Genomic DNA, 21,545 nt, shown 5'->3' on the forward strand with positions numbered 1-21,545 from the left:
ATTTTATCTGCCGCCATCACCTCATCTCTCAGTATGATAATGCGCGGCCCCATGTCACAAATATCTGTACACAATTCCTGGAAGCTGAAAATGTCCCAGTTCTTCTACGGCCTGCATACCCACCAGACATGTCATCCATTGAGCCTGTTTGGGATGCTCTGGATATCCCGCCAATATCCAGAAACTTCGCACAGCCATTGAAGAGGAGTGGGACAGCAATACACAACTCTATGTGAAGGAGATGTGTCGCACTGCATGATGCACAGTGGTCACACCAGATACTGACTGGTTTTCTGATCCACGACCCTCTTTTTTTGCATCTGTAACCAACAGATGCATATCTGTATTCCCAGTCATGTGAAAGCCATAGATTAGGGCCTAATTAATTAATTTAAATTGACTGATTACCTTATATGAATTGTAACTCAGTAAAATCTTTGAAATTGTTGCATGTTGCATTTATTTTTGTTCAGTGTAGTTCATATTTATTTAACAATCCCTTAAACAGCACACAGGCTTAGTTGTCAATGGTTTTAGCAGAGCTGGGGGTCTCCTTGACCCAGAGCAGCCAAATCGAACGCTCTGCACCGTATTGTGACGTTTTATTGATAACAACCTATAGGGGGGGGGTGCACTCAAGCAGATGAGGAAATCTGTCTAGGATAGAATAAATGATACAGTAAAACCTGCAAAAAGGGTGAATGTAAACAGAGAAGAGAAAAAAAAAGCATTACCCTCCCCTGTACCCAATAAAAAAAAAGTTAAACAAAGAAACTTATTTTGACAACCCTCCCTTATTCCCCTCCCCCCACCACCACTGACTAAGCCTATTAATGGTGTCATTTTTTTAAAGTTGGTTGCCATAAGGTGACACCAGCTGTCATGGCTGTTTATGTCATTGTGACAGTGTTACGTAGCCCTTACGACCGAGGCTTGAAGTAAAATGTAAAAAGTAGAACCACTTCTTGATATGACGTTTGCACCTCAACAATACAATATCCCTCTCTGTACATTACAACAATTCATATACATTCACCTAATCTAGTTTATACACAAAGTGTTTAGGGTTACCTTTAGCACTAAGAACATGTTTTACAATATTTTACAGGCAGAACCAAGTAAGACAAATAGGAAAGCTGTATTGTAGTAGTGGATGAATAAGTTCAATGCAGATATTAACTGTAGTTTGTATTAAAGATGTTTTTCATATCACAATTGTCACTGTGTTCAATGGCAAAATTGTAAATGTGAAGATAACAAAAAAAACTATTGAATACCTGAACAGTTGAATTCAGTCCCGTTTTAAATATAACCATATGATCTGAAACTGTGATTCAGACATAAATGGGGTGTTAAGAGAATAAAGCTATTGTAAATTACAATGGCCACTCAACTAATAACTACGTACATTATACTGCATTTAAAATAAAAAATTTTTTAAAAAAGAGTTTAAAAGCGGAACTGGCAGTAGAAACAATAAGACTCCCTGCCCCCGTTTCGGTCAAAAGCTGAGGGGTGGGGCTAGAGAAATCTAACCACTCAAATTCGTAGACAGCTATAGATGCAAGTACTGACCATTCATGATATCAAAACTATAGTTTTACCATGTTTTGAGGCTATACAGTGTTTACATTTACTTTGTTGACAAACATGAGCTTATATTTTGGGTTCTGATTCGGAACGACTTTGAACTAAGTTCATGAAGCATTTATAGGTTATAGTCTTCAAGAATCAAATGGGTACACATCATTAAATGTATAAGTCCAAAAATGGATCTAGCAACGGCCGATTCTACCAAAGACCACTTTAAAGAAATAGACCCATTCACATGTTAAAGCCTATACGCTTATCAAACAACATGCTGAAACGTCTCAGATTTAAACAAAGTGCCCTGGTAAGTGTGGGTATAATTGTGATAAGTTGAGTCTTTTGGCTACTCTTGATTTGTGTTCTTGTTTTCCTTTCAAAAACATGATCTCACAATGAACCGCATCTTATTCAAACATGTCTGTCAAAAATAACAGCCGCTGAGAAAATTCTAAATTGAGAGGCAGCCATGGGGAGTCTTGAGCATTTCCGTAAATTACTCAGGAGGGTGTAAACATTGTCTGTGGGTAACGTTGTCACCCCCCTTTTGAATGTAAAGGGCGTCTATAACATTATCCTCAAATGAAAAGGGCAACAACACATACACAATCCAGTATCATACAGTTCAGTCCTACATGAACAGGAGTCCCTGTTGACGTCAGATCATCAAAATGAAGTTGCCATGTCCGTTCTTGAGCGGGCCGGAGTTATACTATCCCTCTCGGTTTACCAACTGTATTAAAATAGGACGTCGACACTGAGCTCAGATCAGATTCCAAGGATCACCTCAGACTGTCCCGCTAAGAGCTGAGCCCAGGTTATGTCAGACGCGGAGAATCTCTAGGCAGTTGTTATAGCAGATTGCGATCCAGTCAGGCTGGGTGGATGCCCACTGGACGTTATTGATCTCGCCTTCGGCCGTGTAGGCCAGGATGGGGTCCTCGATGGCCCTGGGCATCTGCTGGATGTCCCAGATCAGCGCCTGATGGTCATCCGCTACTTTCCGGACAGGAAAGGGGACAGTAGTTAGTGTATTGTAGACTGAAATCAATGCTCGTGTTCTGGGCTACTAGAGGGCAGATTTGATAATCGATGGTATACATTTTTCAGCCCTGTGCTCTAGATTTACTAATAATTCCATGGGGATGTTATGGAACAACGATTTAGAAAACCTCACCAGCGGTGCAGATGTGCCATTTCATTTATATTCATATTTTCTGAGAATGTCTGATGTTTTTGTCAACAGAATCTTATGGATTAATCGATCAATAATATACATTTAAGGGATAGTTCAACCAAATTTCAAATTGACATACATGTTTCCATACCTTGTAAGCACTCTATTGAAGGACGGAGTGCATTGCAAGCTTTGAGTTTGTTTACCTAGCCACTGCCACCATCCGCCAACTTTAGCATTTTACAACCAAAAACCAATTTAAGTAACTGTACCCTATATTATCATGTTTTAATTTAAGTACAAATAATCCCAAAGTCCTTGGCATTTTCCATATATTGCTTAAAAAAACAAAGGAAACAAATACATTTTGTTTTTTTAACTTGGAAGGTTAGCACATTTGCACATGGATAATACTGTATAAGATAAGCGGGAGGAAACAGAGGGCTTACCTGCTGTACAGATGTGGCAGGAGGAGTGGGGCGCCCAGGCGATGCCGTTGACACAGGCGCGGTGGTTGTTAAGTCTGGCCACTGGGGTGCATGGCACACGGACATCCAAGATCACCACCTGGGACAGACAGAGAAAAACGCGCATGCTAAGGTAGAATACATATAATCATAGACCACTAGAATTTTTATTTAGCATAATTGACCGACTTTTACTGGTCCAATATTGTAGCCAGATAACCAAACATGCATTATTTGAATTGCTATAGCATTGATCAATCACATGAACGTAATCACATGCAGTACAATGAAGGATGGGACAGACACGCAGATGAACAGGCAAACAGATGCAGAGCTGACCTCCATTCCATCCATCGCCATGGTAGCCAGGTAGTTTGGGTCTTGTTTGTTCCAGCAGAGGCGGAGCAGCGGGTGGTGCTGGGGGTCTTCGTAGATGATGGTGCTGTGCTCCAAGTGGCGCAAGTCAAACATGCGCACAGAGCCGTCTGCCCCCACCGACGCAAACATGTCCCGGCCACCACCGGCTCGGCTGAATGCAATGTCATAGACCTGCGACAAGGACACACACGCATACGACAGACATTTGGTGAAATAACAGGTGACATCTGTTTCGATAGAAAATATGGTTTGTTCATAGTCTATTGACTTGACAGATACTTTAGGCAAGTATGGCTAAAATACAACTGACAATGGGTGGAGGCCATCATTTCATTGATCACTTAGGCAATGTAATGGTATAGCAATGTTCTATGCCCAATATCCAGACTAGCATACTACTTAGCATGAATGGCCAATACATCACCACATACTAAGTACGCAAGTGTGGATATTGGAACTTAATTTATTTCAGCTCTGGCCTAACCCCTGCAGTGCCTTTACCTCTTTGTCATGGGCGATGAGCTGAGTCTTGACATGGCCAGACACCAGGTTGACCCTGCCCAGTACCTGACCTGTCTCCAGGCCCCAGATAGTGCAGGTGGTGTCAATACTGGAGGTACCTACAGAGAAGAAACATGAGATTTATTGAACACTTAAGCACTTATAAATTCGTAACATGTTGTATGAACTGGAATTTCTAACATATCATTTCAATTGCAGGGGACCCGTTTTGGCTTGTGAGAGATAAAACTACTGGCTGAAATTATACAAAATCTTTACAACACATCTTTAATGATGCCTTCCTATACCCTTTAAGGCCTATGTATCATTCATAAGCAAATGGCATGCTATATAAAGGGTGGCAAAAGCGTTACGCTGCATTTGGCAAAGCAACAGATGTAAGGACCTTTTATATCACCTTTCATATAGTATGACTTTGCTTAAAAAATGTCAAGTGAAGTGTCAATGTAGAGCTAATGAAGACATGAATGCTCTATATAAAGTCTTAGGGTTTTTTTTATTTTTTTTAATGAGACCAACCAAGGCTGTATAACAATGACACCTGGAGAGCTAATGGTATATGCTAGTGTCTCTTGATTGTGAAGAGGCATCAAGAGATCATACTTGCTAAAGACTCAATTGTTTGCTATTGACATTTAGTGTTAAAAATAAGCTAATCTGGAAGAGGCGTCCAGAGAATCCGGTAATGTAGTCTATCCATAAAAAAAGGATAAAGTTATTCTCACCCAGCAGGTTAGGGTCCACCTCATTCCAGTCAAAGGATGTCAGCGGTGCACAGAAGTCAGAGTTTTTGTTGTTGTTGAGCAGGCATTCCAGACGAGTCTCAGTGTCGCTCACCTGTCAGGACCAACAAAAGTTTTTTTTTTTAATCACCTCATCAAATGAAGCAGACATATTTATACCCCGGAGTGTCCCCCCTGGATAATTTGTATGTCCACCCTGGATAAGTTTTATGTAGAAAGACCGCGAAGCTCAGTTCTGGTGACTTTTCAAAAAGGGCATTCTACTCTAAAATGAAGGAACATTTTATTATGCTGACACCATCTAAAATATACATTTCCAACTCCAGAAATGAGCACAACAACATATTGGGAAAATGATTTGTTACAAATATTTATACATATTGGACCATGCATCTAGACTATGCTTGGTCTATATTATCAGGTATGCCATTAGCAATAAGCATTATCACCTGTAGACCAACTGATGCAGCATTATGGCTATAATTAAATAGGCAGAAGCATGGGGTAGCCCATCTGCATTTACTCTATTGGGCTAAACACCAGACAGTTCCCAAATGTGATCTCTAGATTTAAATTGGTGCAGTTCACAAATATTTAGGAGTTGAGAAATAAATAAAGTAGAAATGGAAAGCTGGGATCCCCCGCTTTAAAAAGAGTCGATTAAAACTTCTGTTTCCACCTACGATTGCAAGAACTGGTATGCATTGAATGCTTGTCAGAATGCATGTTTCTCTCACATAGAACACACAAGCCGACTAGGTAAATAGATAACCAAATAGTACAATTTTTTCCCGATTTTTCTATTCATTACTTGTTTTCATTGCAGAGGAAAAGATAAAATGTGGACTGTTCTAGCATCTTCAAAGTGCGCCTCGGCAGAAATATTTTAATGTTTTTTTTTGTCCTGGCGGCAAATAACTGCAGCGGAAACACAAATACCCTGCTCCACCCTCCCCTTTTTTGCTTTATATGCCAAGCCTATAAATAACTCCAACATGCAGCTATGAGCTTTTGACAGTTGTAGAGATAAAGCAGGAAAGCAGAGACCAATTTTCATATACTAGTTGCAATAAAATTATTTCCCCAATTAAGAGGGGAAACCTGGCACAAGTGACTGTCAACCCAACACCTTAACCGTTGCGCCAACTGATCCGAACCTCTTCACAAAGTCACTAGGTATAAAATTAGGAACCCCATTAGCTGTTGTAAAAGAAGCAGCTACTTTTCCTAGGGTCCACAGAAAACATGACATAATACAGAACATTAGACGAGAACAGCTCAAGAACAAAAACTACAAATATTAAAAAGTATATATATTTTTTTAAAAGGCACACAGTTTATGTACTGTACTGTAAGCTATCTAGGTCAAATAGGGGAGAGACGTTGTGCCTTGAGGTGTTGCTTTTAGTGACACACCGACATGACATTTTTGGCCGATATCAATATCAGATATTTTTCTTGCCCCCCCCCAAACAAACGATACTGATAACCGGTATTAAATTTTTTTGCAGCCTTAAGCATTCTAGTACAGTTAACACACAAAGTGGTTTAAGGCACTGCATCTCAGTGCAAGAGGCATCACTACAGTCCCTGGTTCGAATCCAGGCTTTATCATATCCGGCCGTGATTGGAAGTCTTATAGGGCGGTGCACAATTGGCCCAGCGTCATCCGGTTTGGCCGTCATTGTAAATAAGAATTTGTTCTTAACCGACTGGCCTAGTTAGATAAAGGTTACACACACCAAAAAGTTATTGTTGGCACTTACGCATGTCCCCATTACCAAACCTATATTTCTTTCACTTACTTCCTGTGCTGTTTCGTTGTTCATTCGTTTCATTCTCAACCAGGATTTCTATGGAACGCCGTTTGGGTCTTTGCATGTCAAAAAAAATATACTATTTAACACGATTTGACTTGTCAAATAGTTATTTGACATGTCAATTAAGCGTGCTGACCAAATCAGGACCTGAAAATGACTGCACGTCACATAAATTGAACGTGTTCATACGTTTTTTTACGTAGTTATTACACATTGATTACCTATCACTCGTATTTCATATGTCACGACGATTCATCGATACGTATGCTATGATGCTGGTAAAGTTGTCTCGCGCACCTACAGTGCTGGTCATAAAAAAAGCTAGCTAGCTCATGGATGCAAACGATGTTCTTTCCCAAAAACATAGCGAAACGACATCTGTTTCAGTAGCTATATAGTTAGCTAGCTAACTATATAGCTAGGTGTCATCTAAAATAACCTTAATATAAAAGAGTTCTTATTTGATTAATTGTGGTCAGACCCACCTATGTGAAGCTATCCACAATAACGATTAGCCACAACAGTGGACTTTGCGTTTAGCCTTCAAAATAAAAGTATGGCATTATTCAATTTGTATTCATTTGCATCACTGTCAATGGCATACTTTTATTTTGAAAGCAAACTGCAAATGTCACTATTGTGCCTAATCCATTTTGTGGCTAGCTTCACAACACATAACCCTGTCCGGTCGAGCCTCAATAGCTAGATGAAGCTCGCTGGCTGCTTATAACGTTAGCTTTGGGCAACAGGGTTAAGTAGCTGGCTAGCTATTTATTTAAGTCAATTTCAATAGACGAACAACAAGTGGCAACCTAGCTAATACTCACAAGGTTTCCTAAATCATTGCAAAGAATAATGAAAATGACTGCAGTTTCTACTGGTAATTTTTTTCAGGCTGGTTGTATTGGTGCTAGCTAGGTACCAAGCTAAAGCTAGCTACCCCAGAAGTTGCGGTCCAACAAATGCTTTATAACCAACGCGGTATTGAAAACACATCGTTCGTGGCCGGTGTTTGCAGACTTTTGTACAGCTTTGACAGTGCTACTGTAATTTTTTGGACACAAAGACCCAAACAGCATTCCATAGTATGTATGTTGTGAAGCTAATAGCAGTGACGCTATTACTGTGTAACTCCAGTAGGGCAACATATGAAAAACAATTGCACACTTGATAGTGTAGCGGTGCTCGACCAGTCGGCGAAAGCCAACATCACCCACACCAGAGAACGGTTGACTGTCAAGGGCAATGAATTCCATTATCTTGGCTTTAATGGATTTCGCCTTTGAGTTGTCTCGCTGAAATGTTCTTACTCTTTCAAATGAATGCTCGATCCACACAGCTTTGAAATCGGTGTTAAACTAGACAGACATCGGCCGATACCGATGTTGGCATTTTCAGCTAATGTCGGCCGACTCCGATATATCATATTCCTAGTTGCGTTCTGTTTTTTTAAACCAGGGTTGCTGTTCATTTGAGCAATATGATATAGAACGGAGTTCCATGCAATAATGGCTCTATATAATACTGTACGCTTTCTTGAATTTGTTCTGAATTTGGGGACTGTTAAAAGACCCCTGGTGGCATGTCTGGTGGGGTAAGTGTGTGTAAGTTGACTATGCAAACAGTTTGGGATTTAACACATTGTTTCTTATAAAAAGTGGTGCAGTCAGTCACTCCTCAACTCTTAGCTAAGAGTGACTTGCATGCGTAGTATTTATATCAGCCCTTGATTACAATGAAGAGCAAGACGTGCCACTCTGTTCTGGGCCAACTGCAGCCTAACTAGGTCTTTCCTTGCAGCAGTCAACCACATGACTAAACAATAATCAAGATAAGACAAAACTAGAGCCTGCAGAACTTGCTTTTTGGAGTGTGGTGTCAAAAAAGCAGAGCATCTCTATTACGGACAGATCTCTCCCCATCTTTACAACAATTGAATCGGGATTTGACTATGAGTTTACAATCTAAGGTAACACCAAGTAATTTAGTCTCCTCAACTTGTTAAACAGCCACACCATTCATGACATGGACACATGCTTTGTTTAATGCCAGTGGTAGGTCATTGGTAAAAATTAAAAAGAGTAGATGACCTAGAGCTGCCCTGCGGTACGCCACACTTCACATATTTGACATTAGAGAAGCTTCCATTAAAGAAAACCCTTTGAGCTATATTAGATAGAAAGCTCTGAATCCCCAATATGGCAGAGGTTGAAAAGCCATACGTTTTCAACAACAGGTTATGGTCAATAATATCAAAGGATGCAATGAAATCCAACAGTACAACTCCCACAATCTTCTTACCATCAATTTATTTCAACCAATCAGCAGTCATTTGTGTCACTGCAGTACATGTTGAGTGCCCTTCTCTACAAGCATGCTGAAAGTATGTTGCTAATTTGTTTACAGAGAAATAGCATTGTATTTGGACAAACACAATTTTTCCCCAACAGTTTGCTTAGAGCTGGCAGCAAGCTAATAGGTATGTTGTTTGAACCAGTAAAGGCTGCTTTACCACACTTGGGTAGTGGAATGACTGGCTTCCCTCCAGACCTGAGGACAAATACTTTCCTCTAGGGACAGATTAAAGATATGACATATAGTAGTTAAGCCCCCTACCATCCTCAGTAGCTCTTCATCTAAGTTGTCAATGCCAGGTTTGTCATTATTGATCGTTAACAATAATTTTTCCACCTCTCCAACACTAACTTCAAAATTCAAACTTGCAATGAATTACATTAATTGTTTTTTTTCTTCTTTTTATGCATGAATATGATGGGTCACTGTTTGTTGTTGGCATTTCCTGCCTAAGTTTTCCAATGAAGTAATCATTAAAAACATTGTCAACATCAAATGGTTTTGTGATGAATAAGCCATCTGATACGATAAAAGATGTGGTTGAATGTCTTTCTTTTAAAGTAAGCCAAAGTTTTTTTTATATCATTGATCTTGGCTTCATAACACAGGTTCTTCTTTTTTGTTGTTGCGTTTAGCCACACAATCTCTCAATTTGCAGTAAGTCAGATGTGCAGCCAGACTTAGACACTCCTTTTGCCCCATCTCTTTCAACCATCCAGTTGATCTATTCATCATCAATCCATGGAGCCTTAACAGTTCCAAGTCAGTTTAACAGGTGCATGTTTATCAATAATTGGAAGAAGCAGTGACTGTTAGCGCTTGGTGGCCTATAGCAACACAGCAAAATAAAGGCTTCAGATGTGCCAATTGAACCTGCAACCACAACTCCTCAATAACACTTGACATCTGATCTTCTAAGCATTACAGGGATATGGCTCTAAATACATACAGCAACACCTCCCGTATAAGCATTTGTCTCTTCTATAGATGTTAGATCCTTGTATTGCTACTGCTGTATCAAATTAATCATTTTTGTTCGTCTCTGAAAAGGCTAATATATTAATGTTCTGAAGTTAGCAAGTTATTGATTTCATGAAACTTAGTTCTAAGGCTACATAGTGTCAAGAAAAAGTAGGCGATGGCCTCCTGAGTGGTGCAAGGCACTGCATCGCAGTACTAGCTGTGCCACTAGAGATTCTGGGTTCGAGGCCAGGCTCTGTCGCAGCCGGGAGACCCATGGGGCAGCGCACAACTGGCCCAACGTTGTCCGGGTTAGGGGAGGGTTTGGCCGGCAGGGATTCCTTGTCCCATCGCGCACTAGCGACTCCTATTGCAAGCCGGGTGCAGTGCACGCTGACACGGTCGCCAGGTGTACGGTGTTTCCTCCAACACATTGGTGCGGCTGGCTTCCGGGTTAAGTAGGCATTGTGTCAAGAAGCAGTGCGGCTTGGTTGGGCTGTGTTTCAGAGGATGCACGGCTCTCAACCGTCGCCTCTCCCGAATCCGTACACGAGTTGCACCGATGAGACAAGACTACCAATTGGATAGCACGAAATTGGGGAGAAGACCTTAGATTAAGGATTGTTGACTTCCATAAAGCTGGAAAGGGTTACAAAAGCATCTCTAAAAGCCTCGATGTTCATCAGTCCACGGTAAGACAAATTGTCTATAAATGGAGAAAGTTCAGCACTGTTGCTACTCTCCATAGGAGAATGCACAGAGGTTAAGAGGAATCCTAGAGTGTCAGAAAGACTTACAGAATTCTTTGGAACATGCTAACATCTCTGTTGACAGGTATATGATACGTAAAACACTAAACAAGAATGGTGTTCATGGAGGACACCACAGAAGAAGCCACTGCTGTCCGTCTGAAGTTCTTAAAAGAGCACCTGGATGTTCCACAGAGCTTCTGGCAAAATATTCTGTGGACCGATTAAACTAAAGTTGAGTTGTTTGGAAGGAACACAACACTATGAGTGGAGGGGAAAAAAGGCACAGCACACCAACATCAAAACCTAATGCCGGTCATAGCGGATGTAAGCAATGTCCCCACGCACTCTGGCAGCTTTCATGGCTGGAATAAGTTCTTTCCCCTTCTGGCACACAGCTTCGGGATAGTCCTCTGAGGAAGATATACGTTCCACTCAAGTTCTTGGCTTTCCAGAGGAGCTACCTTGTCCTTGTTCACTGGGCAGCCGCGAGCTGCCCAGTGGACCAGATGAGCTAAATTACTTCTATGCTTGCTTCGAGGCAAGTAACACTGAAGCATGCACGAGAGCATCAGCTGTTCCTGACGACTGTGATCACGCTCTCCGTAGCCAACGTGAGTAAGACCATTAAACAGGTCAACATTCACAAGGCCGCAGGGCCAGACAGATTACCAGGACGTGTACTGCGAGCATGCGCTGACCAACTGGCAAGTGTCTTCACTGTCATTTTCAACCTCTCCCTGTCAGATTCTGTAATACCAACATGTTTCAAGCAGACCACCATTGTCCCTGTGCCCAAGAACACTAATGTAATCTGCCTAAATGTCTACCGACCCGTAGCACTCACATCTGTAGCCATGAAGTGCTTTGATAGGCTGGTCATGGAACACATCAACACCATTATCCTAGAAAACCTAGACCCACTCCAATTTGCATATCGCCCCAACAGATCCACAGATGATGCAATCTCTATTGCACTCCACACTGCCCTTTCCCACCTGGACAAAAGGAACACCTATGTGAGAATGCCATTCATTGACTACAGCTCAGCGTTCAACACCATAGTGCCCTCAAAGCTCATCACTAAGCTAAGGACCCGGGGACTAAACACCTCTGCTACTGGATCTTGGACTTCCTGAGGGGCCTCCCCCATGTGGTAAGGGTAGGTAACAACACATCCACCACACTGATCCTCAACACGGGGGCCACTCAGGGGTGCATGCTCAGTCTCCTCCTGTAATTCCTGTTCACTCATGACTGCATGGCCAGGCACGACTCCAACATCATAACGTTTGCCGATGACCCAAAAGTGGTAGGCCTAATCAACAATGATGAGACAGCCTATAGGGAGGTGGTCAGGGACCTGGCCATGTGGTGCAAGGACAACAACCTCTCCCTCAACGTGATCAAGACAAAAGGAGATTATTGTGGACGACAGGAAAAGGAGGACAGAGCACACCCCCATTCTCATTTACAGGGCTGCAGTGGAGAAGTTTGAGAGCTTCAAGTTCCTTGGTGTCCACATCAGCAACAAACTAACATGGTCCAAGCACACTAAGACAGTCGTAAAGAGGGCATGACAAAGCCTATTTCCCCTCCGGAAACTGAAAAGATTTGGCATGGGTCCACAGATCCTCAAAAGGTTCTACAGCTGCACCATTGAGAGCATCCTGACTGGTTGCATCACTACCTGGTATGGCAACTGCTCGGCCTCTGACCACAAGGCACTACAGATGGTAGTGCGTACGGCCCAGTACGTCACTGGGCCCAAGTTTCCTGCGAATCCAGGACCTCTATACCAGGTGGTGTCAGGGAAAGGCCCTAAAAATTGTCAAAGACTCCAGCCACCCTAGTCATAGACTGTTCTCTCTGCTACCGCATGCCAAGTCTAGGTCCAGAAGGCTTCTTAACAGCTTCTACCCCCAAGCCATAAGACTCCTGAACAGCTAATCAAAGGGCTACCCAGACCGCTCTTTCACACTGCTGCTACTCAGTTATTATCTATGCAACTCTACCAACATGTACATATTACCTCGAATAACCAGTGCCCCCGTACATTGACTCTGTACTGGTATACTGGTATATAACCTCGCTATTGTTATTTTACTGCTGCTGTATAATTATGTTACTTTTACAGTGGCTTGCGAACAGATTCACCCCCCTTGGCATTTTTCCTATTTTGTTGCCTTACAACCTGTTATTAAAATAGATTTTGTGTGTGTGTGGGGGGGGATTGTATCATTTGATTACACAACATGCCTACCACTTTGAAGATGATAAATATTGTAAGATGCTAAGTAAGTAATAAGATTTAAAAAACTGAAACTTTGAGTGTGCATAACTATTCACCCCCCCCCCCCAAAGTCAATACTTTGTAGAGCCACCCTTTGCAGCAATTACAGCTGCAAGTCTCTTGGGGTATGTCTCTATAAGCTTGGCACATCTAGCCACATGGATTTTTGCCCATTCTTCAAAGCAAACCTGCTCCAGCTCCTTCAAGTTGGCAGGTTCGTTGTGGTGCCATATTCTTTCAATTTTTGAATAATGTATTTAATGGTGCTCCGTGGGATGTTCAAAGTTTGATATTTTTTTATAACTCAACCCTGATCTGTACTTCTACACAACTTTGTCCCTGACCTGTTGTTTGGAGAGCTCCTTGGTCTTCATGGTGCCGCTTGCTTGGTGGTGACCCTTGCTTAGTGGTGTTACACTCTGAGACCTTTCAGAACAGGTGTATGTATGTATGCATGCATGCATGCATGCATGTATACACACACACACAGATCATCTGACACTAAGACTGCACACAGGTGGACTTTATTGAACTAATTATGTGACTTCTGAAGGTAATTGGTTGCACCAGATCTTATTTAGGGGCTTCATAGCAAAGGGGGTGAATATATAAGCACGCACCACTTTTGTTTTTTATTTTGTAGAATATTTTTTAAACAAGTTCTTTTTTTCATTTCACCAATTTTGACTATTTTGTGTATGTCCATTACATGAAATCCAAATAAAAATCAATGTAAAAATTACAGGTTGTAATGCAACAAAATAGGAAAAACACCATGGGGGATGAATACTTTTGCAAGGCACTGTATTTCTATTTTTTACTTAACACTTTTTTCCCCCTTAAAACATTGTTGGTTAAGGGCTTGGAAGTAAGCATTTCACTGTAAGGTCTACACCTGTTGTATTCGGCATATGTAACAAATACAATATGATTTGAACCTTAGGAACTTGAGCACTATCGGACTGGGCCCGTCACCTGGGCCGGTGGTGGGTTTTCCAGCCCTGTGTGCGCGCTCCACCTCAATGTTCCGGTAGACCATCTTCAATTTCTCAGAGATAATTTCCCTCACTTCATCCTCAGACTCCATCCAGGTCTCATGTGGAGATTCTGCAATTCCGTCCACAACCATGTTGTTCTGTCTTGATTGTCCCTCAAGATAATCTGATTTTTCCATCATTGTTCTCATTGATTCACACACAGAACTGATGTCCCCTCTCAATGACTTACAGATTGCTGTCATCTTGCCATTCTCCTGTTTCACCAAATCAAGCTGACCCTGGGACAACTGAAAATTGTTCTTCAGGTCCAGGACCTCTCTGGTCAGGTCGTCCATTTTTTATTAGTCGAATCAACCAGTATTTGGACAAAACACTTGAACCTATTTTCTGTTGTAACAACTCCTAGAACTATTTTTGTTCGTTTAAAAAGATCGTTCACCGGTGATAGAGAGATGGTACTGTCCTCAACGGTACTCCCACCAGCTTTGGTCTATGTCATGGTAGCTAGCAACGCAGGTTACACTGTTACTCCTCGCAGTTCCAGACAGTGCAGGTCCCAGGGAAGATTTAACACAAACAGCAGGTATCTAGACAGCCATAAACCCGGGAACAAACTGCGGCTCCAGCCACAATATCTAACCGAGTTGTTGGTTGTGTTTAAGCCCTCAACCCCCGAAACCCTGCTAGCTAGGCTAGCAGCTACGCCAAATAGCTCCTCAGACCCGGCCTTGGTCGGCAGGATCACTGAACAGAGAGTAGCAGTCCCAGCAGCTGATAACAAATGCGTTGTGGGATCCAAACTAAAAAGTTGCCGATCTATTAAGAAACTTCCCAAAACAACAAACAGAGCTCTCCCTCGTTCAACAGGAATTGGCGTGAGCAGATCGAAGCAGTGTTAACCTGATATGGATAGGGGGCAGTATTTTCACGGCCGGATGAAAAAACGTACCCGATTCAAACTGGTTGCTACTCTTGCCCAGAAACTAGAATATGCATATTATTAGTAGATTTGGATAGAAAACACTCTGATGTTTCTAAAACTGTTTGAATGGTGTCTGAGTATAACAGAACTCATATGGCAGGCAAAAACCTTAGAAAAAGTAAACCAGGAAGTGTAGGATCTGAGAAATGTAGTTCTTTCTAGTCCCTTTCGAAACTACAGTATCTGTGCTGTTACATTGCACTTCCTAAGGCTTCCATTGGCTGTCTAAAGCCTTCAGAAAGTGGATTGAGCCTTCTCCTGTCTCTGGGCAGAGTATAGGAGCTCAGTTACTGAGTGGTCTGCCTGAGGACATAGAGATTGGATATGCGCGTTCCCGCGAGCACGCTGTTTTTTCTTTTCCTCCTTGAATGAATACACTATTGTCTGGTTGGAATATTATCGCAATTTTACGTTAAAAATACCATACAAATTGATTTTAAACAGCGTTTGACATGCTTCTAAGTACGGTAATGGAACATTTGGACTTTTTGTGTCTCGAATTGCGCTCGCGGGTTACCCTTTGGATAGTGACCTGAATGCACTAACAAAACAGAGGTATTTGGACATAACTATGGATTATTTCGAACAAAAACAACATTTCTTGTGGAAGTAGCAGTCCTGGGAGTGCATTCTGACGAAGATCAGCAAAGGTAATACAATATTTCTAATACTAATTCTGAGTTTAGGTTACCCCAAACTTGGCGGGTGTCTGAATAGCTCGCCGTGATGGCGAGCTATGTACTCAGAATATTGAAAAATGTGCTTTCCCCGAAAAGCTATTTTAAAATCTGACACAGCGATTGCATAAAAGAGTTCTGTCTGTAACTATAATTCTTAAAATAATTGTTATGTATTTTGTCAAAGTTTATGATGAGTATTTTTGTAAATTCACCGGAGGTTTTTGGTGGGAATACATTTTCTGAACATCACGCGCCAATGTAAAAAGCTGTTTTTGGATATAAATATGAACTTGATTGTTATACAATACATGTATGTTTTGTTCAATGTCCTAGGAGTGTCATCTGATGAAGATCAAAGGTTAGTGCTTCATTTAGCTGTGTTTTGGGTTTTATTGACATATATGCTTGCTTGGAAAATGGCTGTGTGGTTATTTTGGTCTATGTACTCTCCTAACATAATCTAATGTTTTGCTTTCGGTGTAAAGCCTTTTTGAAAATCGGACAACGAGGTTGGATTCAGGAGAGGTTTATCTTTCAAATGGTGTAAAATAGTCATATGTTTGAGAAAATTGAATTGAGGTATTTTAGTTGTTTTTGTATTTCGCGCCATGCGATCCCATTGGCTGTTGGCTAGGGGTTAGGCTAACGGAACGCCTAGATGTAAGAGGTCACTACACTACCCCCTTCAGGAGAGCGTCTTCCCACGCTTCTCTATACCAAGCCCTTCACATGTATGGACCTCTCTGATTGGAACCTCTTGACGTTGACGCTAGATGTAGGGTTAAGGTCGCTACAATATTCAGGGTAGGCACAGATCTGGCAGTGGTAGGCTATTGGCTTCTTACCCTCCAAATGCGCAGGTAGTCTCCACTGGTAGCCAGCAGGTCAGGATACACCCCCTTGGTGTCCGGAATCCACATAATTTTTGTGGTGGGGTAAGGGTGGTCGAATGTGTTCCGGCAGACAAACTCTGAGCTCTCCTCCTCCAATCCAACTATCTGAACCTATGGGGAAAACAGACAATAACAACAGCATGGGGCGGTAGGTAAACTAGCGGTTAAGAGCCTTGGGCCAGTAACAGAAAAAGGTGCTGGTTCAAATCGTCGAGTTGAAAAACCTGCCGGTCGGTGTGCCCTTGAGCAAGGCACTTAACCCGTATAGCTCCTGTAAGTCGTTCTGGATAATATATGAACATTTTAAATGTGCGGTCAAATCACAGCAAAAAGGTTGATCCTATATTTAGCCTGCTCGTTTTCTGTGATGAGGATAAGTATGATAAGCCTGTATTATTGAACTTTATTTACTGGAAATGCCCAACAGTGACACCTTTGTTTTATTGACAGTGACGGATATTGTTGCAATTGTGCTAGTCTAATTAATCAGGCTGAAATAGACAACCAATTTGTATATACAGCCTAACACTAGCAGTCATTTCTCAGTGTAATAGTTAGCATAATGGAAAAATTCGGAGTACAACGCATTTCTAATCCCTGGATCTGAGCCATATCTTATAAGCAAGCAGGTCAGATGTGCTGACTAGGCAAGGGGTTAATTCTAACAAATTACAAATCTGAGTCTAATCTGACACCTCTTCTTACTGATAAAAATGATATGGTTAGGTACATGTAGAACGTTCCGTAGGTCAATAATCAAGAGGCGACAAGAATATTTACAAATCGACCTGAAAAAACATTTGTCATCAATAAAACAAAAGTGTTCATAGATTTAAACAAAACTTCCTAGGTATGTACATACACTAACCCAGCCTGGTCTCAGACAAACGTAACATAGTAAATGTAATTCCTGGACACTCAAAAAGACAGTTAATTAAGGCAAAAACTAATGTGGGGGGGGGGTGTTTGGTTTGTTAAATATGCTGTGTGTAACATCCATTTTTATAGTTTACACTGCTACTTGAGCTCTCTTGGAGTGCATTTGTTATTGCTTGACCACGAGACACTTGTGTTCATTCTGCATGGTTACTGCAGCACATGCAACAATTTTGATGACATCGATGTTGTTTCCAGTTTGCTTCTTAATATAAATCCACAAGTGTTCTACAATTACACATTTAGTTTGTGTTTCTTACATCTGCAAACAGCTAGTTTGTCTTTTCTTAGCAGAATTTAGCTCAATTGTGTTAGCCACTAATGCTAATCGCTAGTTAGCTGGCTAGCTAGTCAAAAAATGTACTGAGATCAAAAGTAGCAAGCTAACATAGCCTAATACCAGTATTGGTGTAGGCCTATAGGGTCCCCTAGGAAACACTGACCATCATTTTGGTTCCAACCCTGTCACAATAATGCCTCCCTGGCATTTTCATTTGTTGTCATGTCAAACAATGTATTCAAAGAGCCCACTATTATTTATATTCTCACTATAGAATTAGAATGAACATTCTATTTCCATGATTATAAGTGTTTTGATCTAAATTGCAAAGTGGTAAAAATAAGGCATTTTTAATGCCCATATCGTGCAGCCCTAAGAGGCAGGGTGAAAATTATTTCAAATGAGCGCAGGAAATGCAAAAATGTATGGAAATGCAGGAAATTATTTTAGGTTGAAGTTGAATTGAAGTGTAAAACAATCAGAATGGAACAAGACCCATTCAAATCACTTAGAATGGATGCAGTACCACCGTAGGGTCACGCACTACTCATAAAGCACATTCTGAACTTTTATTACTCAAAATCGTAAAATACCGTATATATTTTTTTTATACGGTGATATATTTTGGTCATGTCACCCAGCCCCTACTACTTGGCATGTTAGCTAACCCTTCCCCTAACCTTGCTAACGTTAGCCAGAATTCATAACGTATAAAAGTTGACACACCTACACATTCCAGGGTTTTGCTGTATTTTTACTCATTTCTACATTGTAGGATAATAGTGAAGACATTAAAACACATATGGAATCATGTAGTATATTTTATATTTGAAGTAAGTAGCCACCCTTTGCCTTGATGACAGCTTTGCACACTAGCCATTCTCTCAACCAGCATCATGAGGTAGTCACCTGGAATGCATTTCAATTAACAGGTGTGCCTTGTTAAGTTATTTTGTGGAATGTCTTTCCTTCTTAATGTGTTTGAGCCAATCAGTTGTGTTGTGACCAGGTAGGGGTGGGTATACTGAAGATATCCCTATTTGGTAAAAGACCAAGTCCATGTTATGGCACGAACTGCTCTAATAAGCAAAGAGAAACAACAGTCCATCATTACTTTAAGACATGAAGGTCAGTGAAGCCGGAAAATTAAGAACTTTGAAAGTTTCTTCAAGTGCAGTTGCAGAAAACATCAACCACTACGATGAAACTGGCTCTCATGAGGACCGCCACAGGAAAGGAAGACCCAGAGTTACCTCTGCTGCAGAGGATTAGTTCATTAGAGTATCCAGCCTCAGAAATTGCAGCCCAAACAAATGCTTTACAGAGTTCAAGTAACAGACATCAACTGTTCAGAGGAGACTGCGTGAAATCAGGCCTTCATGTCGAATTGCTGCAAAGAAACCACTAAAGAACAGCAATAAGAAGAATAGACTTGCTTGGGCCAAGAAACATGAGCAATGGACATTAGACCGGTGGAAATCTGTCTGATGAGTCCAAATTTGAGATTTTTGGTTCCAACCGCCGTGTCTTTGTGAGACACAGTAGGTGAACGGATGATCTCCACATGTGTGGTTACCACCATGAAACACAGAGGTGGTGTGAGGGTCCTTTGCTGGTGACACTGTCTGTGATTTATTTAGAATTCAAGGCACACTTAACCAACATGGCTACCACAGCATTCTGCAGCGATACGCCATCCCATCTGGTTTGCGCTTATTGGGATGATAATTTGTTTTTCAACAGGACAATGACCCAAAACACATCTCCTGGCTGTGTAAGGGTTACTTGACCAAGAAGGAGAGTGATGAGTGCTAAATCAGATGACCTGGCCTCCACAATCACACAACCTCAACCCAATTGAGAGGAGTTGGACTGCACAGTGAAGGAAAAACAGCCAACAAGTGCTCAGCATTTGTAGGGACTCCTTCATGACTGTTAGAAAAGCATTCCAGGTGAAGCTGGTTGAGAGAATGCCAAGAATGTGTAAAGCTGTCAAAGGCAAAGAGTGGCTACTTTAAAGAATATAAAACATTTTGATTTGTTTAACACTTTTGGCTACTACATGATTCCATGTGTTATGTCATAGTTTGATGTCTTCACTATAATTCTACAATGTAGAAAATAGTAAAAATAAAGAAAACCCCTGGTATGAGTAGGTGTCCAAACTTTTGACTGATACCGTATATTAAATAGGTGATGGACATCCATAAATGAATTTACATAAGAATAACACGAAATACGCTGAGACCAGGTTTACTAACCAAGTATTAGCACATTGAATAACAGGTTTCCGACGTTATTTCGAATTTGATTTACTTTGTTGTTACGGTGTTCCCCGTTCTACCCTAGTAGGATTAAATGTAGGTTAATTTGATTCATAATGGAATGTTTGGAGAGAAAATGCGTTACCTTGTTATTGTACTCCTCGACAAAGCTGCCAAGAGCGAGACGAAAGCGCTTGTCTGGTCGCACACTCCAATTCATTGCATATACCGTCCATGGCGCCTCGTATTTGTAAATTTCTTTGCGCTTACCGTGAAGCGACATGGTCAAGGCAGTGAAAAATCTATTTCTTCAAAAAATACCAAATAAAGCGAACTATCACCGATGACTTAATCTACAACCGGGTTTAAATTTCCGAGCTAAATGCGTCTTGGAGGCCGATGCTCTTTTTTCCCTTTGTAGTAAAATACGATGGCACTCAGCGTTTCAATGTAGCTACTTTGTATAATCTGCAGTAGCCTTATGTTGATGACGAGCCCACCAAAACATTACAATACGTTTGCGAGGGTTAGCTGAAAAACGCTACATTGAGCACACAGAATAGACTGCAACAAACATAGGCCTATTCACCGAAGCAATGGCTGCTGTCTCGGACCACTTAAAAAAAAAAGACTGGCAGTAGGCTACCACTGTTGTATCAATGGTGTTTATAACTAAACCAAGATAGATCACAGCTTGTTGTTTCCAATGGGAACAAATTAGTCATAGTGGGCTGAACAAGCAAGGAGGTGGGTAGAGCCAAGCACGCGCTGACGATATACCATTGGCGCGTACTAGTAATTATCTGCATATTTCCGTTAAGGAACGCCTACTCTGTGAAGTACGCGTGTGCAATAACTCAATTCGCCTTTGCACTCCTGAACAATGCGATTTGTAAAAACATTTGCAAAGGGTAAAGTCTACAAAACTTAGTCCAACTCTGTTAATACGATATTGTAGTTTTTGAAACAGAAAACTGTTTTGAGATCAAATATTTAATAGATAAGAAAATGTGCAGAATGTCGGCCAAAGTCCATCTCGTTCCATCTTCTCCCACTGCCCGCCAGTGGGCTTCTTCTCACTACCATATTTGGAATTGAGTGGAAACGCCAACCGGATGCTTCACATTTATACATCCAGTGAAATATCTGTTTCATTGCTCCATCTGTGGTGGTATGCTATGCACGTCAAAACGGTGCCGACGTTACAATTGAGGGGAATTTATTAATTTAGCCTAGGTAGGCGTGTTTTGCACCGAGTGAAAGAGCATTCGTTTGGCAACCAGGCTGCCTTCCAGTGGTGAGACAGGTGCCCTGTTCAAAAGCCTGTGGCGAAGTAAGCTCAAAACAAAGTGATGTAATTAAGCACGTGGAGTAATGAGTAGGATCAGTGTTGGGGAAAACAAAAAAAAATGTTTTAGGTGCATGCCAGCAAAGCCACTACACTAAACAATACATTAATTG

The 21,545-nt window shown here is 41.3% G+C and overlaps 1 protein-coding gene across 2 annotated transcripts; it reads right to left on the reverse strand.

The window, feature by feature from the left end:
• Window positions 1-436: 436 nt before the first annotated feature.
• LOC106579081 (DDB1- and CUL4-associated factor 7) lies at window positions 437-20,742 on the reverse strand. 2 transcript variants are annotated; one of them, XM_014158619.2, is made up of 7 exons: window positions 20,230-20,742; window positions 16,557-16,715; window positions 4,857-4,968; window positions 4,111-4,229; window positions 3,571-3,780; window positions 3,214-3,331; window positions 437-2,583 (listed from the first exon to the last, which is right to left on the reverse strand). In XM_014158619.2, exons 1-7 carry the CDS (start codon window positions 20,365-20,367, stop codon window positions 2,411-2,413), a joined length of 1,029 nt encoding a protein of 342 aa, XP_014014094.1. In that variant the 5' UTR covers window positions 20,368-20,742; the 3' UTR covers window positions 437-2,410. The 2 variants fall into 2 exon arrangements, with proteins under 2 accessions (XP_014014094.1, XP_014014093.1); XM_014158618.2 differs by having other exon boundaries at window positions 437-2,586.
• Window positions 20,743-21,545: the final 803 nt, after the last annotated feature.

Source organism: Salmo salar, chromosome ssa19 (assembly GCF_905237065.1).
Source record: "Salmo salar chromosome ssa19, Ssal_v3.1, whole genome shotgun sequence".
In the NCBI taxonomy this organism is placed as follows: domain Eukaryota; kingdom Metazoa; phylum Chordata; class Actinopteri; order Salmoniformes; family Salmonidae; genus Salmo; species Salmo salar.